The sequence below is a fragment of the Phacochoerus africanus genome, chromosome 2 (assembly GCF_016906955.1).
Source record: "Phacochoerus africanus isolate WHEZ1 chromosome 2, ROS_Pafr_v1, whole genome shotgun sequence".
Lineage (NCBI taxonomy): Eukaryota > Metazoa > Chordata > Mammalia > Artiodactyla > Suidae > Phacochoerus > Phacochoerus africanus.
The window spans coordinates 170800415-170826770 of record NC_062545.1 but is presented as its reverse complement, the minus strand read 5'-3'; the positions used below and the strand labels follow the sequence as shown (position 1 = coordinate 170826770).

Sequence of the window (26356 nt, the reverse complement as noted above, 5' to 3'; positions counted from 1 at the left end):
GTTGATGGACAAATCTCAAAAACCAGCTCATATCTGTGGATGGATATCTTAATTCTTATTGAAACTGAGAATGAACTATGGAAAGATGCTGATTTCCTGCCCAGAGAGGTTCTGTTTGTCAGTGTATTCAGAATTAAGTTGGCTGTGAAAAGTGACCTCCATATATGAAGATTTTTGCATTTAGGAAAAATATACCAATTTCTTGATTTACAATGGAGGAAGATACATATGCAGTAACTAGAATGTTTGTGTTCCCCCAACAGCCTAAGACTTTCCCAGTATGAAGGTACTTAGAAGGCCACATCACAGTGAATATCAGCACATGCTGAGCATCTAACCTGGGCCAAGTATCATGCTAGACATTTTCCACAAACAATCTGATTTGCTCTACCTCCCCAACTTGATGAGGTAAGGATCATTCGAACCATTTTATAGGTAAGAAAACTGAACAGCAGGAGGTTATGTAGCTAAGATGTGGCAAGGCTGGTGTCTGACTCCAGGTATGTTTGATACCAGAGCAAGCGTTTTTTCCACTACACTCCGCTGTTTACACGGAAGCTTTTCTAATAAGCATCAAGACATCCTTGGTGATGTTTTTACAGGCTGTGCCTCTTTGTTCAGATTTCTGCTACAACATTTATTATTGAAGGCTCTCTTTTCCAGGCTCCCTCCATCTCCTTGTTTTCATGGATCATGTCTTAATCACTTTACAAAACTGAGGCCAACACAGGGCCTGGTATTTGTTACATGCTGAAACAAATGATTATATGAGTAAATAAAATGCCTCCTTCATCTATAGTTATTGGAACGGTCTTACACGGTTGAGTTTTTGCTTTAACTTAACATCAGGCCATCACGATACCTTGTCAATGTTTTAACTTTTGTTTCATCCTCAGAAACTGTGGGAAAACATAATGTCCCAGTATGAGTTTACTATAAAAATGAGCTCTCAAGATTCCAGGGAAAGGGAATGATGCCAAGTGTGGGTAGAGGTCATGATTTTGTTGAAGGAGACTGCTAATCATCGCAATACTGATATAAACTCCCTGATGCTCAACACAGGCCTGGGAAAAACTGGCCTCATTCCCTGGCCACAGCTGTGAAGGAAGGAGCTGGAAACGAGAAGGGGCCCTTTAAAAGGCTTGGTTCCTTCATCAGTGACACACATGATGAGGTGTGTGGGTAGGGCTAATCAAATCAAATGTGAAGTTGGCTTAAAAATTTCATGCAAATTTTGCATTTGATTCTCTCAGTGGGGCCCTGGAAGAAAGGTCTGTACTCTTGGGGATATCTAGTTCAGGACAGGAGGAGCTCAGGGCTGGATGGTGTATAGCATCCTCTCTTGATCCAAAATTCCTTTATGCGGAGTCAGAAATAAATAATACCAGAATAAGCATAGATAGAAATATTTGGATCTAATGGCATATAAATTCAATTTATTTTTTCAAAACTCCAATCAAATAAACTCCTCTGCAGATCTGATTCACCCACCAATTGCCAGTTCTCAAACTACAGGGGACTAGGAATCTATATTTTCAGAAGAGTCCCCAGGGGACTTTTATGATCAGGCAATTGGAAACCCTGAAATAAAGTATATACATGAATTCTACATAAAGTAAAATCTCGTACAGATATGAGCTCTTATCATGGGTAGGGATAATAATCCCCACAGTCTTTGCCACCTAGAACAGTTTAAATGAGATGATACATCTTGTGTTGTGAATTTAGGAACTAAAGTTATCAGATCAGGAGGCTTGAAGGGCCTTGAAAACCTCTCTCCTCTTGATCTTCACCACAATGGTGGGCCAGGTATATGCAGTCCCGGAGGGAGGCACAGCTGACTTGGAAAAAGATCCTCTCAACTTCTTGCCTCTTCCTCCCAGTAACTGAGACTCAAGGCTGTGAGCTGTTCTGGGGCAGAACACCAAGGATCCCTCTCTTCCTTCATTTACTCATTCTAGGACTTCTTTCAAAAGAGAGATCTGAAAAAGAAAGGGATGTAGATCCCAGTCAGACCTTAAGAGGGTCTGTCCTTGCTGTACCCCTGGGTCTCTCCTGGCCCAGTCCAGCTGCTCAGAGCCCTATGCATGGTGTTCTTTTACAGGGACCCTGCTTTCTTAGGACCCCATTTCTTGAGCTTCTCTTGACTTAACTTCCCTATAATTAATAGTATTGGTCCAGGATTCCATTCTCTTTTTGGGGTGGGAGGCATCCCGCAGCATATGGAGTTCCTGGGCCAGGGATCAGATACTAGCTGCAGCTGTGACCTAAGCCACAGTCACAGCAACGCTGGTTCCTTAAACCACTGTAAGGGAGTGTCCCAGCACTCCCAAGATGCCACTGATCCCATTGCACCACAGTGGGCACTCCTGGGTTCCATTCTTTTGAAGCCCTAGTGTGGCAAATTAACACAACAGATTATGTATAAGGTGCTAAATCAAGACCTTCATGAAAGCAGGTTGAGGTTTTAGGCATTTCTATTCCCTTGTCCCTCGTTTCCCGGTCACAGTGGAAGGGTTGAGTTGAAACTCAATTTAAAGGTAAATATAAAAAAGTGGCAAGGTAGTCCCTGTCGTGGCTCAGTGATTAACGAATCTGACTAGCATCCATGAGGTTGCAGGTTCCATCCCTGGCCTTACTCAGTAGGTTAAGGATCCGGCCTTGCCTTGAGCTGTGGTGTAAGTCACAGGTGGGGCTCAGATCCCTGTGGCTGTGGTGTAAGCCAGTAGGTAGAGCTCAGATTTGATCCCTAGCTTGGGAACCTCCATATGCCGCGTTTGCGCCCCTAAAAAGAAAAAAAAAAAGGGGAGGGGGACAGGGTTTCGAATATATGGCTATAGCTTCCTTTATTCATTCAACAAATATGTGGATACTTACTATGTGTAGGGTACAGTCTAAGAGGCATATAGGGCAGTGGATTTCAGACTTCAGTGAACTTCAACATCACTTGGAGGGCTTGATAAAACACAAAGTTCTGAATCATAGCTTCTACTCAGGAGGCCTGGGTGGGTCCTGAGAACCTTCATATCTAACAAGTTCGCAGGTAAAGCTGGTGCAGGGGGTCTGGAGACGAACTCTGGGAACCACTGGTAGGGGGCATGGCGGGAGCTAGTCCCCGATCTCACTGACTCACAGTGAAGCGTGGTTACCAGAGACACATGGAGATTTCGGTCGTCTGGGCAAGTCAGAAGGGGAGATGAGCTAAAGCCAAAGAAGCCCTCAGGCTGCTGTCTGTGCCTAACACCCCCAGCTTCATCCACAAACTGTGAGGTCAGATGTGCCGCTCCCCTCCCCACCTCCAGGCAGCCTAGAAGGGAGCGGGTGGGAGCAGGGAGCCGTGGCACGTCCTCCCGGGCTTGCGCCGCGCACTGGAAGGATCCGGGGTCGGGGTTCAGTACCAGAGAGGCCTCGGCGCGAGGAAAGCAGAGGAAGGCGCCCTCCCCCTTTGGCGGCCCCGCCTGCGCGGGCGGCCGGGGAGGAGGCGGTAGCGGCGCGGGGCGGGGCGTCGCGACCCCAGTGCTTCCCCCGCCTAGGCGCTCGCACCGCCTCCGCCCCCTCGTCCCTGTCGCCGCCGCCCGGTTGGCTTGGCCTCGCAGCGCGGCGACCCGGCGGCGCTGCAGTCCCGGCTGGCCCGTGAGCCATGGCTCAACCCTGCGAGGAGGCTCTGCCCACGCCCGAGACGGCGGTGCAGATTCGCGTCGCCATCCAGGAGGCCGAGGACGTGGAGGAGCTGGAGGACGAGGAGGAGGGGGCGGAGGCGCGGAGCGCGGGAGACCCAGCTCGGTACCTCAGCCCCGGCTGGGGCAGCGCCAGCGAGGAGGAGCCGAGCCGAGGGCACAGGTAGGCACGGCGGTGCGGCGGCGCGGCCCGGGCCCGGGTTGGAGCCGCCGACCCCGAGTCCCGGCCGAACGGGAGTTGGGGGACCACAACTCGGCGGGCACAGTGGGTTGTCAACCCTGCCAACCAGGCGCTGCTCTGGCCTGTCCCACGGAGTCAGACCCAGTTTTTGGCGGTTGTTTGTGCCCGATTCCGGAGCCTTGTAACCCCACCGAGGCTTCAGGGCTGGCGGCGGGGATCTTAGGGGCCTGGACGTGGTTATCCTCTGGGACCCAGGGGGAAGTCCTTCCTGGGCCGTCCTCGCCATCTCCCCAAAGGGAGATTTTCCTTCTCTGAGCTCTCCTTAAGATCCTCCAAAAAGCCCAGCCTAGCCTACACTTCCGAAGCCACCGACTTCCCCGTGAAAGTGGTCCCACCTGCCACTTTCACTGCCATCATTGCCCCGTCTGCTTATCAGTCCAGATGGGGTCGGGGGCAGGCCAGGCACAGCTGACACTTGCTGCTGAGGGATCTGAGGAGTGATTTTATGGTGTGGAAACTCTTGCCCCGATTCGAGATCAGTTTAGGGCTTACTGCTTCATCCTCCCCTACCGGGGATTCCCATTTCATGCACCTTCTCCATCTGTCTTCTGTGCTTGCATCATCATCTTGCTGCCTTGGCATTGGGTTCCTGGGTAATGGGTAGTCTGGAGTTGGTATGGCACCTGTCTAACCTCGCCTCTGGGCCCTGAGTTTTGCTATCAGCCAGAGACCTTAGTCTTGTGTCCACTAACACCCAGTCCTTTTAGGACAGTGATTTTGTCAGTACTGTTGAGAGGATGTGCAATGTGTCCTATCCATAGAAATCAGAGTAGGGCAGTGATAGAACTTGCAAATTTCGGGGAATGCCAAGAGGCAGTATTAAGAGCCCTCTTTCTTCTGGGACTCTGTGCACATGCTTTGAGCTGTCAGGGCTCTCAGGGTTATTCCTTGGCAGGCATATATTTACTTCACTGGGAGAATACTCAACTGAAGGGCTGGGGCGGGAGCCATTCCCCATTACTGCCTGACCCTTCCCTGCTGGAGGAGGTCTGGATTTAAGGACCCAAAGTTTTAGGATCGTTCAGTGGAGATGGGTGTTCAAGGAGGAATGTCCAGCCTAGTGCTTTTGTTCAGGAAAGCCGAACCACAGCAGATAATACAATAGATCAGTAGATAATATCAGCACTTTACTGTAAAGCCTGATTCATTCATTCACTCAGCTCTGTGCTGAGTATCAAGAGTATGAAAATAATGAGTCACTAACATCTCACAATCTTGAGGAGAAGGCAGCTACCTAGTCAGATCATTTCAGAGATCATGTAAAATAGCCCTGAGTGACTTATTCTGTAGGTTTTATTTGCCTGTGACTGTGACAAAGAGCTGTCCTCTTTCCTGGACTAAATTTTGTGATTGTCCCATTAACAGGGAACAAAATCCTGCTTATTTCTTGGGAACCCCTATGGAGATCTAGGAGAACACAATCCTTTCTTCAGGTGGGGGTGGGCTTCTTGCCGTTACCCCCTGCACCGACACTCTCACTCCAAAGCCACCCTTCTGCCCTAGCTCCAGGGGCCGGAGTCTCATGGAGCATTCAGTCTGAAGCTTTTCCTGCTGCCCACTGGCATAGAGTTGACCCCAGAAAATTCCTGGGCCTCTTTAGGGTACTGGAACTGACAGAGCCCAGCGGGCAAACCTCCAGAGCACAAGAAGAGTACAGGCAAGAACAGGAACCACGCTGTCCACTATGTGGGCCAGCCTGGGACAACAGCAGCCACCACCCTGTGCAAACACTTCTGGGTTCCCAGAGCCTGCAGGAGAAAGCCCAGGTTCCTAAATCTGCTTGTTGAGATGTGGCAGCTGCCCACATCATCCCTCAGCCCATTGCTTCCTTCCCTGCCTATTGTAACCATTCATGCCCCCTCTCCCTCCACCCAGTAAGGACCCCCTCTAGGTCCCTGAACACCAGGTGCTGTTTTGTGTCTGCTTGTCTTTATGCTCCCACCTCAGGTCCCTCTGATTGCTTTCTAGTCACCTTAGAACTTCATTGCCTCAAGCCCTCTATCCCCAGTCCTGCCCCAAAGCCGAGTTTACCTCCTCTTTGTGTTGCCATCGTACTTCATACACACCATATTGTAATTCTATAGTTCTGTCTCCTTCACAAGAAGATGAGCTCCATGAATTCAGGGACAATGCTTATCTTGTTCTCATCTCATCCTCAGCACCCAGCATGTAGTGGGTGCTCCATCAATGCTTGTTGGATGAATATATATCTCTCTCATCATACTCACTCCATTAAGTTGAAATATTTGTGTGTTTCTCCTCTCTTAGTGAGATCCTTAAAGACAGTGATCTTGTCTTAATCTTCCCTGTGTCTCCAGTCCCTAGCCCAGTACTTGATGTATGCATGGGGAACAAGCAGTAAATGGGGAGAAGAAAAAATCTTTATAACCTCCAACTGTTCACTGGTCTTACTCCCCACCCCCACCATCTTGCTGTCTTGTCTTTTATTCTCACGTTTTTAACATAAAAATTTTCAGACATAAAATCTGAAAGAGTAGTAATATGAGCATTTGTATACCTGCTATCTAGATTAAACAGTTGTTAGCATTTTGCCATATTTATTTGATGGATATATGATGTGTGTGGTTTTTCCTGAACTATTTGAAAATGTGTTGTACACAAGACTGATGCCCTAAGTACTTCATGTTGTAGTTCTTAATAATGACATTCTCCTATAAAAATCATAATACTATTATTGCAACTAAGAAAATTAATAATTCCCTAATATAATACCTAAAATAACCTAATAGCCAACTTCCACATTCATGGTTCCCCCAGTTGTGCCACATTCTGATGTTACAGCTGTCACATTTTCCCCTCAAACCAGAATCCAAGCCAGATCGAGACACTTGCCTATTATATTACTCCTTAGAATCTTTTAATCTAGAGCAACGCACTTTTTTTTTTTTTTTTAATGCTGTGCTCTTTTAGAAATAAAATTCCAGATGTCTTGTTGAAAGTTTCACAGTTTGAACTGGTCTGGTTATGTTCTCATCATCTAGTTTAACTCACTCCTTTGTACCATGTGTTTCCTGTGAACTGAAAGTTAGAGCCAAAGGCTTGATTAGATTCAGTTAAATATTTTGACAAGAACACTTGGTGGGCAGTACCATGAACCTGTCATTGTATCACCTCAGGTAGCATCTAAATTTGATTTCTTGGTTAAGGTGATGGTTGCATTGTGACCAACAAGCAATATAAGGACTCGTGAGTATTCTTTCACCAGCAACCTTCCACCTAATGATGATCCTTCTTTACTTAAGTCACTTCATTGGGGATTACATATTGGTGATTTTCTCATTATCATTCTTTGCACATGTATTAGCTGGCATTATTATGTAAAATAGAGCTTTTTCTGATTATCTAGGATTCAACAAGAGTTTCTCCTAAAGAGGCAAGCAGAAAGGAGTACTTCCTGACTTTCTTTTTTTTTCCAACTCAGTTAATTTTTATTTTCTTTATTTTTATTTATTTTTTTTGTCTTTTTGTTGTTGTTGTTGTTGTTGTTGCTATTTCTTGGACCGCTCCTGCGGCATATGGAGATTCCCAGGCTAGGGGTCTAATCGCAGCTGTAGCCTCCGGCCTACGTCAGAGCCACAGCAACGCAGGATCCGAGCCGCATCTGCAACCTACACCACAGCTCATGGCAACGCCGGATCGTTAACCCACTGAGCAAGGGCAGGGACCGAACCGGCAACCTCATGGTTCCTAGTCGGATTCGTTAACCACTGCGCCACGATGGGAACTCCTAATTTTTATTTTCTTGCAGTTTTATTGAGATATAATTGACTGCAGCACTGTGTAAGGTGTACAAAATAGTAATTTGACCTCCATACAGCATGAAATGAATACCACAGTAAGTTTAGTGAACATCCACGATATCATTCAGATACAAAATTAAAGAAATAAAAAATTTTCCTTGTGGCGAGAACTCTTAGGCTTAACTCTCTTAACATCTTTCATGTATAACATACAGCAGTGTTAATTTTGTTTACCATGTTGTACGTTCCATCCTTAGTACTTATTTATCTTATAACTGAACGTTTGTGCCTTTTGACTGCTTTCATCCAATTCCCCCTCCTCCCACTCATCCCTCGCCTCTGGTAACCAAAAATTGATTTCTTTTTCTGACTTTGTTTTTGAAGTATTATCAACCTACAACACTATATTAGTTTCTGTTACACAACATAGTGATTTGATACATCTATACATTTCAAAATGATCACCACGACAAGTCTAGTGTATCTTTCACCATACAAAAATAGAACATGATTGTTGACTGTATTCTCTGCACTATGCATTTCATACCTGTAACTCATTTATTTTGCACCTGGAAGTGTGGACCTCTTAATCTCCCTTAGCTACTTCTCTCCTCCCTCTACCTCCCCCCCCAACAGCCACCAGTTTATTCTCTGAATCTATGACTCCGTTTTTGTTTTATTATGTTTGTTCATTTTTTTTTTTTAGATTTCACATATAAGTGAAATCATACAGTATTTGTCATTTTCTGTCTGGCTTATTTCATTTAGCTTAATACCCTCTAGGTCCATTTATGTTGTACAAGTGGCAAGATTTCATTCTTTTTATGGCTGAGTAATATTCCTTTGTGTGTGTGTGTGTGTGTGTGTGTGTGTACCACATCTTCTTTATGCATTCATCCGTTTATGGACACTTAGGTTTCCTCCATATCTTGGCTTTGTAAATTATGCTGTGGTTGGCACAGGGGTGCATATATTTTTTCTTTTTTCTTTATTTTCTTTTTAGGGCCACATATGTAGCATATGAAAGTTCCTAGGCTAGGGCATCAGAGCTGCAGCTCCTGGCCTATACCACAGCCACAGCAACATGCAATCCCAGCCACACCTAAGACCTACACCAAAGCTCACAGCAACACTGGATACTTAACCCACTGAATGGGGCCGGGGATCAAACCCACATCCTTGTGGATACTAGTTTGGTTCATTACTGCTGAGCCACAATGGGAACTCCCCATATATCTTTTCTAATTTTATTTTCTTCAAATAAATACCCAGGAATGGAATTGCTGGATCATATGGTAGTTCTATTTTTAATTTTTGAGGAATGTCCATACTGTTTTCCATGGTGGCTGCACCAATTTACATTCCCATCAGTGGTGCCTAAGGGTTCTCTTTTCTCCACATCCTTGCCAACACTTGTTATTTGTCGACTTTTTGATAATATCCACTATGATAAGTGTGATGTAATATTTTATTGGGGTTTTGATTCACATTTTCCTGATGATTAGTGATTTGAACATCTTTTTATGTGTCTTTTGGCCATCTGTATGTCTTCTTTGCTTTCCGATAATACATATTCTAGACTTAATTTGTGCTTTTGTCACGGAATCCATCCATTTCCACAGGAATCCCTGGTTTTTCAAATACTAGCAAGAAGGTATTTAGAAATGAAGACCTAGAATAGAAAGTTCTAATTTCTGCTAGGACATCATTGCTTTCAAGCTCTTTCAATAGAGCTGGGAAATGTATATTTTTAGGAATAAGTTTATGTTGCTAATTCTAATTCAAATTTAACATTTTAGGGTTTTTGCTTTACTTCTTTTATTTTTTACACTGAAAATCTTGATTCCTAATAACATTAACAGTGTCTAAAGGTGATTTAAAACTGTAATATTAAATATTAGTATTCACCACTAAGCACATCTACTTTTCATTTAACAAGTAAAAACGTTTAGGTTTCATTTTCTCTGTAATGTTGTATGTACACTGCACTGCACAAGGCTCTCTTTTCCCTGTTCTGGATGATGATAATGTAAGCTTTCATTTATTAATGCCAATTATGTGCCAGATGTGGAACTAAGTACTTTGTACACATTATCTCTGCTCCCACACCACAAACCATTATTTCGATCTGCAGAGACATCTACTAGTTACACTCTTTTCCCAGGCCCTAAGCAATATATCAGAACAGCATAGCAGACGAGAGGGTTAGAGAGGAAGGTCTTGATGATAGTCAATAAATGTGTAGGAACTCATAGACCATCCAGACATAGCATATGGCCTCTGCTAGTGGCATCTAAAATGTAATTGGTCCCGTGATGCCTTTTTCAGAGTTGGTACATATCTGTATGTGTTTGCAGCCTGTCTCCCTGAACCTTTATCTTTGAATCTGCCCTTATGGTTTTGTTTTTTTCCCTTTTGGCCAAGCCTGTGGAAGTTCCAGGGCCAGGGATCGAACCCATGCCACAGCAGTGATGATGCTACATACTTAACTCAATGAGCCACCAGTGAACCCCCTCTGCCCTCATGTTTTTTTGTTTTTTCCTTTTTATGGTCACACATGCAGCATATGGAAGTTCCTAGGTTAGGGGTTGAATCAGAGCTGCAGCTGAGGCCTGTGCCATAGCCACAACACTGGATCTGAGCCACATCTGTGACCTACACTGTGGCTTACAGTGATGCTGGATCCTTAACCCACTGAGTGAGGCCAGGGATTTAATCCGCATCGTCACGGAGGCTACATGGGGTCCTTAACCTGCTGATTCACAATGGGAACTCCTGCCATCATGTTTTTATATTCCATTCTAAATCTGGTTGCCTTTTTGAGCCTTTTCAGATTCATTTTCTTTTTCTAGATGCAAGTTAAAAGCAATGGGTACTGAACTCTAGTGTTTTTATAACATTTTCTCCTTTGTGTTCAGTATCCTCCATGTTGTTGTCCATCATTTTCCTGGTCTTGGTGACCCAACTACCATATATTAGACCATCCACAAGGATAAATGACAAGTCCAAGAAATCTTTTCTGTATCAGAAATCTTAGTGAAGAGCTCATTATGCCATTATTTTAGTTTGAATATTTTCTTTCTCAAGGTATCATTTGACTAACCACTCAATTAACATCCACAGTAGCTTGAGATTTTATGAGAAAAGCAGCCTTGGAGATTTTATCCTGCCCTTGATTCTCTAAATCATCTACAAATATAATAAATATTTCAACACTGGCCGATAGAGCCCAATTATCTGTTGTACCCTTAATTTCTACACTGTGTTTCCATTTCTAGTAGGTTTACAGTCATAACAAAAGAACTCATCATCACTCCCAATTTATAATGCTTTATTTAAAGCAAAACTGTAATGCAGATGCAAAACTTTTTCACAGTGAGTCCTCCTAAAAGACCACTAATGACACATTCACCAGGAATTGTACTTTCTCTTTAAAAGAATCCTGCTAATTGTGATTTGCCCATACAGAAACAATTCATTTCACCTTGATGATGCTTTTTAAATTCGACCATGCACAAAGCTCTGGGTAGAATGAAAGAAACCAATGTGAATCCTACCTTCCCAGAACTCAGAGTCCAGGGCTCTAATAAGATACACACACAAGTCGCTGTGATACAAGTATAGACAAGTGTTAAGAGAAGTTGAAATGATTTTCTTCCTGGAAGAGTTGCATTTGAGGGGGGACATTGATGTGTGACTAGGATTCACACCTGAGGGAGAGGGGCAAGGCCTTCAAGAAAATGGGAACAGCATGTGCAAAGACATAGGGTCCAGAAACTTTGTGATACTTAACAAGGAACTCTTAGTCTTTTATTTGCTTGGAGCAAAGATCTATAAAGAAATGGAAATAAATTTAGAAAGTGGTTGCTGCCAGATTTTAAGTGGATCTGAATAAAGAGCTAAGGATTTTGGATTTTATTTAATAGGAAATAGACAACATTATTAGCATTAGAGCAGAGCAGTGGCATTTTATATCTGTTCTTGAAAACCTGAAATAAGGCACAGTATGGAAGAGACTGTAGCCCCAAATACAACAACAACAGGAAGTGGCAGGAGGTGGGAAGACAACCCTGGAAAGGCTGTGGTTGGGAAATATGCAAAGGGTGCAAGGGTGAAAAGGGATACTAATATCTGAGAAGTGATTTAGATTCTTCCTTTAGAGAATTTGCCCTGCTTTTCTGCCTGCCATTGAAAGGTAGCAGGCAGCATACCCTTTACTTCCTGGAGGATAAAAAGAGAAGATTATTCTCTAAAGGAATTGAATGAAGTAAGTGGTGAAGTAGGTCTGCTAAGGTAGAGCTGATACCTGATATAGGGCTCCTGCTTAACAACTCCCATCTTATTCACTCTAAAGTGAAGCCTGCCAGTTGGCATGCCTCACCTGGGCATATAGAGCTGTCTAAGGAAGGAATGCAGTAGGAGTGTACATCTGCCAAGGGAGCCCACACAAACCACCAAGAAAATGCAACCCAGACCTTCCTTCTAAAAAATGAAAAGCTATGGAGCTATAGCTCCCCACTTCTTATATGTGGGCTTCCTTCCAAGGTTTACAGTATGGAAAAGGGGAAAAAAGAAAGGTACTTTACAGTGGAGTCACCTGAAAAACACTACCTTAGTCAGGTGATCAGAGTCAACATCCACAGTGATCAGTCACTCATGTTGATAGTAGGTGCCCTTGATATGATGTGATGAGAATGGGAAATTTACAACTGTGGTCCTCTTCCCAAAACCCATATCCCCATGAGAAAAATACCAGACAAATCCCAACTAAAGGACATTCTACAGTATACCTGACGGTTACTCCACAACACTGTCAAGGTCATCAAAAACAAGGAAAGTCTAAGAAGTTGTCACAGCCAAGAGGAAAGAGGAACCTAAAGAGACATGATGACCCAGTGTAATGCGGGATGGGATCCTGAAATAGAAAAAAGACATTAAGTAAAAACTAAAGAAATTTGAATAAAGTATGGACTGTGATAATAATATTTTAATATTAATTCATTAACTTACTATATTAATGCAAGATATTAATAACAAGAATTCTGGTATGGGGTATATAGGAACTCAATGCTATTTTCACAATTTTTCTGTCAATCTAAAACTATTCTAAAATAGGTTTATTTTTCTTAATGTTTAATAAAGAAAAAGATGACTCATTTACCAGTCACATGAAGAAAATCAATGACATGAAAGTTAAAGGAAAAACTGACCCTATAGGTACAGAGATGACACTGTTGAATACAAAAGAGATTGTCAAAAATTATATATACTCCGGGTAGTACCCTGAGAGAATTTAAGATACTGCATCCACAAAACAAGAATAAGATGCTCTTAAAAAGGAATAGTCTGAGGACAAAATAATTTTTAGAGACTAAATAATTACTGAAAATTTAAAAATTCACAGGGAAAGATTGAAAGATAATGTCAAGGATATCTCTTAGAATATAAATCAAAGACAAAGATAGACTATATGAGAGAAAGTAATAGACATAGACAATCAATGCAAGTGGTCAGTCAACTAATAGGACTTTAAGAAAAGAATTGTAATCTTAGGAAATGCCTTCTCCTTGCAGCAACCAGTGTTTATGTAGTCATAATAGTAACCTACAACTGACTGAGTTTTAGCAATTAGTACCTATCTATAGACAAAGCATGGGAGAGTAGTTCCAGGATAGATTGTAAATATTATGAACAAAATGAAATATACACACATCTGGCTGAGCAGTTAACAAACCCTCTCCATGAGGACAAGTGTTCTGTCCCTGGCCTTACTCAGTGGGTTAAGGATCTGGCATTGCTGTGAGCTGTGATGTAGGTCGCAGATGTGGCTTGGATCCCATATTGCTGTGGCTGTGGCATAGCCCGGCAGCTACAGCTCCAATTCGACCCATAGCCTGGGAATCTCCATGTGCCGTGGGTGGAGCCCTAAAAAGACCAAAAAATAAAATAAACTTGAAAAAAATCTGGGAAGTTGGAAATGCAAGGCGAGAGAAAGGAAAAGGAAAGATAATAATATGAACATCATATGTAGTAAGAAACTGAGAATTATTTTTTAATGATAGAATAAGAAACAATTTTAAGTGTGTTATTTAAAAGCATATATGGAAGGCTAATAGAAAAACCAAAAATAATATAAAGACTGTAAAATTGTAATAAGAAGCTTTTAAGTGACCCCCAAATCATTTTCTTATATAGTACAATATGAACAGAGACTCTTGGAAATTGGCAAGTGATCCATAGAGCTATGAATTTATTTTATAGGACTGTAAGGCAACTTTCGTAGGAATTAAAAGGTTGCATGGAGGCTGCATCTAGGAAAGAGGAGTGGAGTGTGGAATTGTTGCTTTCTTTTTAAGTTCTCTACCATTTTACTCTAGTTTTTGAAATGTATGTTATTACATTAATGTCTAAGAATTATTTTTTGATGAGCTATTAATAGTGTGCAAGGGAGAAGTAATGAGGACAGTTGGAATGGAAAAGAGAGAACAGATGGGAGGTGCTGCAGAATAACACCGACACTGATAACTGACTCAATGTGGGGGCAAGAGAGAATTGGAAATGCATCTTGGGTTTTGAGCCTAAGCACATAGACGAGAGAATATGGAAAGTCATTGGTGGTCAGTTTAGGAGGGAAACTATATTACAGGATGGTTGTAATTGACAAGAAGTTGCCAATGTTCATCTTTAAAGAATGTAAACTTCTTTAATGTTTGTGAAGGATAATGTATTGTCTTGTCTGTTGAAAATCTTGTGCAAGAACCAGGGAACAGTGCAGCTGGCTTCCCGATATAAAACAGGCTTTCCTGCTGCTTCTCTCTTGGGAGATACACAGTTGCTGCTGCCGGCACCCGTGCAGAGGGAGAGGTCCTCTGGGTGCCAGAAGCTTGTCTCTGCATTTGCACAGGGGTTTTCTATCACCTCCGAGCACTGCCCACCTATTCTGGAATTTCTGGCTACCTGCCTGTGTGCTCACCGGGTGCGAATAACTGATGCAGAGTTACTCCCCACAACACATTATGTATTGTTTGCTGTGAGACTGTGTGAACGGAAGATGAACTTCCCAGGTAGAATGTCTCTTGGTAAGCAGACCGAGGTTTCAGTCCTACCTGAGACAAGTTCCACGGAAGGTGATGGGTCGATTCTGGACATTTCGACATTGAAGCAATATCAGGCTGTCCACGTGGAAACAAAAAGCAGGCAGTTAAAAACTGAGGACTGGAGCTCAGGAGTGAGAGCAGATGGGGTGAGTGGGGAGGAGAGGCAGATTTGAATTGGATGAGCTAACCAGTGGCTGAAGTTTAGAAGTTGCCAGAGGATAAAGAACCAAGGAAAGATGCTTGGGGAGTACCTATATATTTAGAAATGGGAGGAGAAAGAGGAGCCTAAAAGGGCAGTCAAATGGGGAGAAAAACCAGAAAAGAACAAGTCATATAAGCTCAGGGGAGAATATCAAGAAGGTGGCCAACTCTGTCCCATTCTGCAGCAGAGGCAAGAGACCAAGATGCCTTATATAGCAAATAAATTCTTTGGTGTATGTCCAGACATGCAGAACAAGCCTGAGAAAGGGCTGGGCAAGTCTGATTGGATGAACTTCATTTTCTCCATCAAGCTGGAGGTAGGATCATCTGCAGGAAGTAAGGTCTTCCCATGATCAACCTTGGGGAAAATGGGAAGATCTAGAATAGGCTCCGGAGAAACTGAGAAGTTGTTTCATCTTCCTTCCATTATGTTTTATTTGTAGGTTACTTTTAATGATAATACCAACTGCTCTGGTTTGGAAGTAGGTCTTACTAGTCTGTGAGTCCCTGTGACGGTCTGGTCACCTCTGACATACTAGCCACTGGTAGTAAGTTAGACTATTTTGCTTTTACCCCTAAGTTCACCCAAAACTCATTACTGGTTATTATCAAACACCTCACTTCATCCTCTCCTATTTATTTTCATCCTTGTCAGCTGGGCTCAGAATTTTCTATTCATGTTTTTGTAGTTATTTTATTTGGCATATTCATCCTCTCTGTTCTAGCTACTATCTAGAGTGTAAATTTTCTCTAATAAAGTGAAAATTTGTTCATTCCATCTCTCATCTCCTTTTTCAATTGATTGTCCCACGGACACTTTTCCTTTGGCAGGTTTTAAGGACCTTTTTTCTCACTGTAGTGTTACTATCCTAGTATTTATCTATAAGTAGAAAACTCAACTAACAAGTGAATGAAACAGATAGGATTTTATCTCTCTTACGTAATAACCACCATTCTGTATGTAGGTAGTTTTAGCGGTTGGTTTGGTAACTCAGTAATGTCAAAACCAATAATGTCAATAAATCAGGCCAAGCTGACTCCCTTGACCTTTTCCTTATGGTAGTAAAATAGCTGCTACAGCTCCAACCGTTATACCCACACTCAAAGCAGATAAAAGCGGATGGGCTGAGGCCAAGAAAATTTCAGTTGTTATGTTATTGGCCATAACATGGCAAAGAGCTACTGCCTGTAAGTGAGACTGGTAAAGCGAGCATTTAGTTTTTATAATCTCGGTAGTAAAGGAGGACAAGTGAGGAAGTTTGCTCTGAGATATGAGGTGAGTCAGACTGATATCTGCCACAGCTACCTTTTAGGGACTTCTAAAATATTCAGCTTATCGAATGTTTAAGTTTTGACCTGTATATGTTATGGGCTGCCTCAATATATTCCCTGAATTTATCATCTCATTTTTAAAAGGCCTTTAAAAAACTCATATTTTTAAAGTTAGTCCCTCAGACTGTTTTTTTTTTCCCTTTGGTACAGTTTTGTCTTGTGACATCAGTAAGGTATTTTAAAAGCCCACTTGCAGAGTTTCTATAGGCAAATAGCAAAAATGCTTCATTTTTAAAATCATCCAGTGCCTGTATTTTATGCTAAATATAATTCCTGAATCTGAAAAATTGGGAGATGTATTATTTAGTTTTTTCTCTCCTGCTAGAATATTTGATTTTTGTTCTCATTTTTACTCTTACACAATTGCTTTTTTTTTTTTTTTTTTATGGTTTCAAGCCAATGAAATTTTTATTGGAGTTGAAGGACATTTATTTATATGCCTTTTCTGGCCTTAAACTATCATATTCATAGGTTCTTTTACTTTCTGAGTCCCCCTGCTTTTTGGCCACACCCTCAGCATGCAGAATTTACTGAGCCAGGGGTTGAACCCATGCCTCAGGACTGACCTGAGCCACAGCAGTGCCAGTGCCAGATTGTTAACCCACTGAGTCACCAGGGGAACTCCCTGAATCTTTTTTTTTTTTTTTTTGGTTGACTATATGAACTCTCTGAGCCTTTTTGGGAGCCTGGCAATTTCTCCCAACATAGTGGAAGTGCCCTGGATGCTTCAGAAAACCACGATGTTTTAGAAGGTCAGGGCGTTCACATGTCCCAATATGCTCTCTGCTCAGAACATATGGTTGGAGGCTGTGGGGCCAATGGTCATGTTATCAGACATTAAGCTGCCACACTGGAAAGTAATTCTTTTTCTTTTTTCTGTAAGTAAATTTTTAATCAGTACTTTTTATTGAATAATAAATACAGTATTTATGTAACATGTAATTTAAATTCAGAAAGAAATATACAAGAGAATTCACCTTGATGACTCATAATGTGTCAAATATGATGTGGATAATCACAAATTCCTTAAATGATTATGGTTTTGAAGATTTTATAATCTCTTTGTGAAGACTGGCCTTCCTAAAGAAGCTTTGCCCAGGAGTTCTTTGCATTGTTCTCATATCCCAGTATTTTCAGAGAGAGGGAGAAGTCTGTCCAGGTGGAGCTGCTGGAGGTGAGGGGTTCATTTAGAAGGGCCCCAGTGAATGAGATTGTTTCCAAATTCCATGCAGTGTCCCAGCAAAGTGTGGAAGGTGTTATGTGTGCTGACTTTAGAAAGAGAAATTTTGAATTTGAATCCTAGATCTGCCTTTTATGAATGAATAAATTGAATGTTTTCTTTTACTTACTGAGCATGAAGGATATGCCAAGCACCCTTCTAGATATTTCCTTATATTAATTCACTTAAACTTCACAACAACCCTATCGGGAGAGTGACTCATGATTCCCAATTTATAGATGATGGAATTGAGATGTGGCGGTGGAGTTCCCTGCCTAAGTCGACGCAGCTAATAAATGGTGGTGTCAGGATTCAAACCCAGGCAGCCTAACTCTGGAACCAGGCCCCTTAGTTACTCTGCTAAACTGTTTTCTAGAAGTTGGGATTTGTGGAGGGGAGTGTGGAAGGAAGAATAAGGATTGTGTCTGAAAAGCATCCTGTCAGTGGAAGAGCAGCATGGAAATGTCAGTAGAGGGTGGTGGTGGTGTTGTTGTTGTTGTTGTTTTTAATGATCCTCTGTCCTTGTTAAAAACAAAAGCTTGATTTCTTAGCTAGCTGGGGGCAAAATCTATCCCCCAATGGCCAGGTGATCCCCCACCCCTGAAAACTCCAGTTCAGATATGACCCAGGACAGTTACCTAGGGCTGTTGTAACAAAGTGCCACAAACTGGGTGGCTTAGAACAACAGGAATTTATTGCTCACTGTTCTGGAGGTTGGAAGTCCGAGACTGAGATATCAGTAGGGGCATCCTTCCTCTCCAGGTGCTAGGAAAGGGTCTGTTCCAGGCCTGTCCCCTAACTTCTGGTGGTTGGCCAGCAATCTCAGACACTCCTTGACTTCTGCTGCATCATCCTGATCTCCGCCTTCATCTCCATGTGGTGTTCTCCCTGAGTGCCTGTGGATTAGGGCCCTCCCTACCCTGCTATGACCTCAACTTTAATTTCATTCGCAAAGGCCTTTTTTCCAAATACCATCACACTTTGACTACATATTGGGTTGGGACTTCAGCCTGTGAAACTTGGGGGAATACAGTGCAACCACTAACACCCTGTGTCTCCTTCTGGTCTCAGTGGCGCCACAACAAGTGGAGGCGAGAACGAGCGTGAGGACCTGGAGCAGGAGTGGCAGCCACCAGATGAGGAGTTAATCAAGAAACTGGTGGATCAGATCGAGTTTTACTTTTCTGATGAAAACCTGGAGAAGGATGCCTTCCTGCTAAAGCACGTGAGGAGGAACAAGCTGGGATATGTGAGTGTCAAGCTACTCACATCCTTCAAAAAGGTGAGGCTTCATTCTCAAAAACCGCTTTGAAGATTTCAGGGGTGCTTTGGATTGTGATGCTAAATATGTTTTATCCCCTTGAAACCTTAGGACTAACAATTTTTTATTTCCCCTGAGCCCTGAAAAAGAGAAAAATGATCCAGAGAAGGGATTTAGGGCCATTATAAAGACTATCCTCCCACACTATTAAAAGGGTCCTAGGTGTTGGGACAAATCTCAGCTAGTGGCAGTTATGAAATGACATGGCTTATTCTTAGTAAAGTTCAGGCACGCTTGCTGGGCAAGTAGGTTGGCTAGCGAGGACAGAGCTGAGCCAAGACAGCAGGACTCAGTGGCCTTGGGAGACACCTACCAGACCTAGAATTATATGAAGTCCAAGCTTTTTGTTTTCCCAATTGAATAAATAAGAGGAGGAAGGAGCTCTGAGAAGTAAGCCTTTTCCAAGATCCCAGCCGCCTTGGCTATGTAATGCCAACATCCTCATCTGTAGGATGGAGATGAGACGTCTCTTGCATGCCTCTGCTATTTAGATCCAGCAACTGAGCTGTGAATCCTCTACTTCTTGAAGAGTTGATGGGCTAGCTAGAGTAAGAACTCTGTGTTTCCCTGGGGGAATTGTATTTACTAGAATGGAAAAGCCCACGCAGGCTGTTGCATAACGGGATGTGTAATGAGTGGGTCCCAGCCAAGTTGCCTGTGCCCTTTGTCAGTGAGCGCTGGAGAATGTTCCTTGCGGAACTCTTTTCTGCCTCACCTGTTGGCACTCTGCCCTCTTCTCTTGATCTCTTTCCTTTATTCATTCATCAAACATATTTGTTCTATACACTGAGTGTTGTGTTAGGCATAAGATATACAAAATGAATGGCATTCCCCCTGCCCTGGCAAAATTCTGTAAAGGAGAGAGAGCAGTAAAGGATCACAATAAGACCATCGACAGTACTGCAATAGAAGGAACAAGGTACTGTTTGGAACTAGTTGATCAGAGCAACTAACCCCGCATGGAGAATTGAAAAGTGTTCCCAGAAGTGGTGAAATCGAAATAGGATCTTGAAGGATGAGTAGGAGTTTTCAAGGTACAAGAGAATGAATGGAAGGGGCATTTCATGCTGTACAGGAAAATGGAAGGGAAAACCTGCTCTTCCTTCTCACAGTACTTATACTTATCAGATCTGTGCAAGTTTTTCTTTTTCTTTTTCTTTCTTTCTTTTTTGCTTAAAAACACCCATGGCATATGGAAGTTCCCAGGCTACGGGTCGAATTGGAGCTACAGCTGCTGGCCTGTGCCACAGCCCCACAGCATGGGATCTGAGCCACGTCTGCAGCCTACAGCACAGCTCATGGCAACACCAGATCCCCGACCCACTGAGCAAGGCCAGGAATCAAACCTGCGTCCTCATAGATACTAGTCAGATTTGTTTCTGCTGAGCCACAATGGGAACTCCAGTGCAAGTTTTTCTTCACACTAAGCAATTCTGTGACACCAGCTGAGTGTGCTACAATTTAACCCAATTCAGGCACTGAGATAGCATCAGATCGAGCATCAGATTCCACAGATTAAGGGTTCAGTCCCACGAGGCTAATCCCCACTTAAGATGCCAGTCACAGGTAGTAGGTCCCCAGGCATCCACACCTTCTGTCCAGCTTGGCCACAAATCAGAGGTTCCCATGACCTCCACCCTTTGGGATACAATTATTTGCTAGAACAGTTCACAGAACTCAGGAAAAGACTTAATTACATTTACCAGTTTATTAAAGAATATCATAAAGGATACAGATGAACTGCCAGATGGAGAGATACATACGGCAAGGCCTGGGAGGGTCTCGAGTGCAGGAGCTTCTGTCCCCATGGAGCTGGCATGTGACACCTTCCCTAGGATGCATTCACCAACCTAGATGCTCTCTGAACCCTTTGGGGTTTTTTGCTTTGGGGATTTTTATGGAGCTTTCACCATGTAATTATGGTCAATTACTCACTCTGTTTCTTGCCCTCTCCCCTCTCTGGAGAATGAGGGCCAGAGCTAAAAGTTCCAAGCTACTAATCGTGACTCTTTCTGGAGACAGCACTCCCTTCCCATCCAGGAGCCTACCTAGAAACTCCTACCCAGATGCTCCTTTGCTCTTATCACTCAGGAATTTACAAAGAATTCAGGAACCCAGTTTAAGAAATAGGAATGAAAACCAAATATATATGTGTGTATAAAGCACAGTATTGCACACGTCCTGAGAACAGTAAGCAAGCTCTCAGATAAAAAGTGTTGGACCCCAAAATGGAGGAGCCTGTGGAATCATCACTCTAGGGTCGTTATCATCACTTTTAGAGTCCCTATTCCTCCCCAGGGACCTTAAAAGAGAACCTAATTTTCTTTCCTTTTTAAGCTGTTGCTTATTGGATCTATTCAGGAGAGTTTTCCTCTGCTGAATTCAGAGTAGACACAAACTCCCCAACACTTCCAAGATGATACCAAAGACCTTCCTCATTCTCAAGGGTTTCCTGCTAATAATAGGAAACATATATGACAAAGGTAACAAAATTTGGACACCTTACCAAGTTCTTCTACTAATTGCACAAAGACTGTGCTCTTTGGGTCCTCTTCCTAGGTTATGCCTGGACACCCTTCCCCAGGCTCACAGACCCAGGCCTGGGTTGCTCACACCTACTTGAATTTTCCCAGTGGACCTGACTCCTGGCTCGAGAGGGGCAATGGGTCCTGCCTCTCTGGGTTGGCCCTGGCCTTCCAGCAGCTTCTCTAGCTCCCTGAGTAAGACCACCTTGGCCTCCCCCCACAGTCCTCGCCCAGGCTTCCCCTCCTCTCCTGAGGGCTTCCTCCCTGACTAGTGATAGAAAAGGCTTCTCCATTCTAACTCCTGGAACACTATTGCTTGGGTATCTCCATGACCCGGCACCGTCCTGCAGTCGTCCTCTTCACCCTTTCTGGATCCCTCATTGTCTCTGTCCACCTGAAGTCTGACCCTTTGCCTGGACCTGCTTCTCTTGCCCATGGTGATCAGCCCATTGCTTCTGTGTGTGGATGACTCACTCTAAGCCCCAGTCTGGGCCATATCATCCAGAAGCCACAAGCCACTCTCTCCAGGAGCCTGCCAATACTACTGAGAGTTCTGCCAGGGTCCTCCCATCCCACTCTGTTAGGGTGCCCTCCCTTCTGAGTTCTGCCAAGTTCCTGTTTGGGTCAGGGTTCCTCTGCAGAGCAGCTGCATTGGCCTGGCCTCAGGGGAGGACCCTGGGTGATCTGGCCATTCCTGGCTCAGGTTACCCGCCCCACCCACCTCCACCGTTTCTCTGGGATGACTCATTCTCCCTGGCATTCCCTACACCGGAAGCGGGCTTCTTGAAAATTACTGTTTTACCATATAAATATAGCTTCCATGGGCTGCAACATTGATACGCATAGTTTCCACTAAGGGAAGAAAAGGGAGGGACTATTTCATCATTCTCCTTGAATTTAAATCCTGAGTTGAATTTAATTCGATTTGAAACAGCCCACATTATTTTCAGGAGATATTGAAAGATCTTTTGGAATCTTCTGTGAATCAAATGCAGAAATGTGGAAATAGGACATCAGAGAAGAATTCAAATGTTAAAATCTCCGTGTCCTGTCAAAACGGTAGCATGTGATATTTGAAATAACAATAGTGCATAATATTTATTGAGTACTCACCATAAGCTGGACACTCTCCTGAGCTTTATGTATGTAAAATCCGTGGCTGGGTGTAGATATGTATATATTTATTTATTCTTTTAATCCTTAAGACAGCTCTATAAGATAGGCACTATTACCGTCTCCATTTTACGGAAGATGAGGTAACAAGAGGTCGAATAGCTCTTCAGGTCTTAATGCCATCAGAGGTGGACCTTGGATTTGCGTATCCAATAGCCTTGTTCCAGAACCTGCAGATTTAGCCTGTCAACTTGTACAGAATGGAATATTTCCATCCCCATGGAAAGATCTGTTGGACATGCTACCTTGTTTGTAATTGTAGAAAGTGTGTTTGTTCACTTACTATAAGGCTTTTGAGTGCCTGCATTCACCAAGTATGATTCTAGATACTGGTGTTACAGTAAGGAAAAGAGAGGAAGATTTTAGAGGACACTGGGAGGACAAGGACAATAGATGTCATTTTCCATTTGCTTTGTGTTCTTCAGGTGAAACATCTTACACGGGACTGGAGAACCACAGCACATGCCTTGAAGTACTCAGTGACCCTTGAGTTGAATGAGGACCATCGGAAGGTGAGGAGGACCACCCCTGTCCCACTCTTCCCTAATGAGAACCTCCCCAGCAAGATGCTCCTGGTCTATGACCTCTACCTGTCCCCCAAGCTATGGGCCCTGGCCACCCCCCAGAAGAACGGAAGGGTGCAGGAGAAGGTGATGGAACACCTGCTCAAGCTCTTTGGGACCTTTGGAGTCATCTCATCAGTGCGAATCCTCAAACCTGGAAGAGAGCTGCCCCCTGATATCCGGAGGATCAGCAGCCGGTATAGCCAGGTGGGGACCCAAGAGTGTGCCATTGTGGAGTTTGAAGAGGTGGAAGCCGCCATCAAAGCCCATGAGTTCATGATCTCAGAGTCTCAGGGCAAAGAGAGCATGAAAGCTGTCCTGATTGGTATGAAGCCACCCAAAAAGAAACCGTCCAAAGAGAAGAACCAGGATGAAGAGTCCACTTCGAGCATCCACCTGAACAAGTCCCTGAACAGGAGAGTTGAGGAGCTTCAGTACATGGGGGATGAGTCTTCTGCCAATAGCTCCTCTGACCCGGAGAGCAACCCCACGTCCCCTCTGGCTGGCCGGAGACACGTGGTCACCAACAAGCTCAGCCCTTCTGGCCACCAGAATCTCTTTCTGAGCCCAAATGCCTCCCCGTGCACGAGTCCTTGGAACAGCCCCTTGGCTCAACGCAAAGGCATTTCCAGAAAATCCCCACTGGCCGAAGAAGGTAGGCTGAACTTGAGTGCCAGTCCTGAGATCTTTCGCAAGTGCATGGATTATTCCTCGGACAGCAGCATCACTCCCTCTGGCAGCCCCTGGGTACGGAGGCGCCGCCAAGCTGAGATGGGGACACAGGAGAAGAGCCCCAGAGTGAGTCCCCTGCTCTCTCGGAAGATGCAGACTGCAGATGGGCTACCTGTGGGGGTGCTGAGATTGCCCAGAGGCCCTGACAACACCAGAGGATTCCATGGCGGACATGAGAGGAGCAGGGCCTATGTTTAAATACCTTCTATTTTTAATACCAGCTCCCTTGAAAACCTCCTTTCTTTTCAAGGTTCTGACAAATACCTGGCATGACGTAGAATGAAATTAAGTCCTCTTTGAAAGATTTTGTATACCTGTAGACCTCTTAATTTATATATTTGTAATATATACTTAAATTGCCTGGTATGCTCTGGTTTTAAGACCATCTTCTAGTTCAGAACACCTGTTCCTCCCAGCATGACCGTTATTTTGATGATGCCTGACATGTGTGAATGTTGTGGCTCTGCAGGGCTGTGGGACAGAGGCTGTCTTTCTCGGGGCGAGGTTCTTCTCTTTAGTGACTAAGCTCGCCTCAGTTGGCCGTGCAAGGGCTTCCCCAAAGCCCAGAGGAGTTTTCTTGTTCAACAGCAACTAATTAAGCCAGTAGCATGGTGTTTTTATAGGACCAAATGTATGTTTCCTGTCAAGTGAATAAATAATAAAAACACCTAACTGGGAGTGCTGGCTCTGAACCCATAGACTTGTGCGTGAGCAAATCTGTGCGCCTCTGACAAGGCTGTGGGTGGTGTCATGTGGCTCTGAGGAGATTAACTGAAACCCATTTCCTGATTTTGCCCCAGGGCTCTGCTTGGGCCTCCTGGCAGCCCGAGAGGGTGACAGAGTCTGCGCAGATGTCAGAGCACCAGGTCTCTCATCACAGTGAATCATACTGAGTGAAGGCGGCTTAGTATAGACCATGTTCTCTAGACGTGGACCCCGGACCAGCCGCATTGACATCACCTGGGAACTTCCTAGGAATGCACTTTCTCAGGCCTACTGAATCAAAAACTCTGGGAGAAGGGCCTGGAATCTGGATTTTAGCAGATCCTCCAGGTGATTCTGATGCATGCTAGAATTTGAGAAACACTGGAATGAACAATTGTTGTGAGACTTGAGAGTTTGACTCCCATATCCCTCACTTACTCTTCCGTGACCTTAGGAGAGTTACTCACCCCCTTGGCCTCATTGTGTCATTGTGCTTTGCTTCAATATCAGTGTCTGAGATGCATTTGGCCTCCATCAGTATTAGCTCCTTTTCAGCGGAAGCTGCCTGGGTGTGGCAGAAAGAGCGCTGGCCTAGATTCCAGTGTTGGCTATTGGGGGGATTTTAGGCAAGTCACATTTAACGGAATTTGTTAATAACTACTGAACAGTGATTGGATGCCAGGGACCATGCTAAGAGTTTTCCAAGCATTATCTCATTTAATCCTCCCAACCACAGAGGGGTTCAGAGTTTATTCTGTTTGACACTGAAAGAAACAGAAGTTTTATGGGGGAAACTAACTTGTCTAAGATTTAAGGGCTCAATGGTGGAGCTGGCTTGAACCTAGCAGTCTGGCTCTGGAGCCCATACTCTTAACCACCAGATGGGACTCAGAATGTGGAATGGCATCCACATTCCAAAAAGAAGCTAATGTTTATTCAGCACCTCCTATGTGCTAGGCATTTGGCTAGACACATTCCTTCATTTATCCTTTCAATGTCCCTCTGAGGTATTATTATTACCAGTTTTATTCATGAAGCTGCTGAGGTAGGATAATACCTCAAGCCATTGTGAACACAGAAAAGGGGAGTGTATTTTTAATTGTACAGCTCTATACAAATTAGGAGGTGATGATTATCTGGTTAATAAGAGAGTGTCCCTAATGTCCCAGAAGAATTCCTATCAACTGGTAAGGGCCTCTAGGAATTACGTGGGTTTGCTCTTTCCACCATTACAACTGTAGGTAACCCAAAGGCTTATGTCTGGCTACCAGGCCTCCTGACCCTGGGCAATACTACGGCCTATTCCAGGTCCCGCCCTGGGCTTCCCTCTCCAACCCTCAGTCCCACTCATACCTGCTTCATCCTTCCACCCCTTTTATGCCCTGGCACACAGCTGCAGCTCTATTTTAAGATTTGCTCCTTTGGATCATGATGACTTTAAAAGTACCGACACTCTCACCTTTTTATGTGAATACAGATGAGGTTGGCCTTCCATCCGTGGCCCTGTGTGGCCTCATAAAAGAACCCTGAATTTGAGGTCAGCAGATCTGGATTCTAGTCGTGGCTTTTCTGGTAAGTAACTGTTTGACATTGAGCAAGTCATTTCTGTTTTGGAGTCATGGTTTTCCCTTCCAACCAGTAGATGACAATATGATGCTCCTTAAATAAGGCCGTATATGGAGAGGGTTTTATGAATTGAAAAGTATTCGGTAGGTATTAGTCATTCCCTTGCTCCCTGATCATCTCCAAAGATAAGTCCTCCTTCTGTGCTCTGGTGCTTAACCTGGGCCTCCCTTGGAAATCACCTAA

At 43.8% G+C, this 26356-nt stretch overlaps 1 protein-coding gene across 1 annotated transcript; it reads left to right on the top strand.

Moving 5' to 3' along the window:
• The first annotated feature begins 3535 nt into the window (after positions 1 to 3535).
• Positions 3536 to 24520, top strand: LARP6 (La ribonucleoprotein 6, translational regulator). The gene is made up of 3 exons (XM_047767199.1): positions 3536 to 3840; positions 18600 to 18810; positions 22973 to 24520. The coding sequence occupies exons 1-3, from the start codon at positions 3641 to 3643 to the stop codon at positions 24038 to 24040; spliced, it is 1479 nt and encodes a 492-aa protein (XP_047623155.1). The 5' UTR covers positions 3536 to 3640; the 3' UTR covers positions 24041 to 24520.
• The last annotated feature ends 1836 nt before the right edge of the window (positions 24521 to 26356 follow it).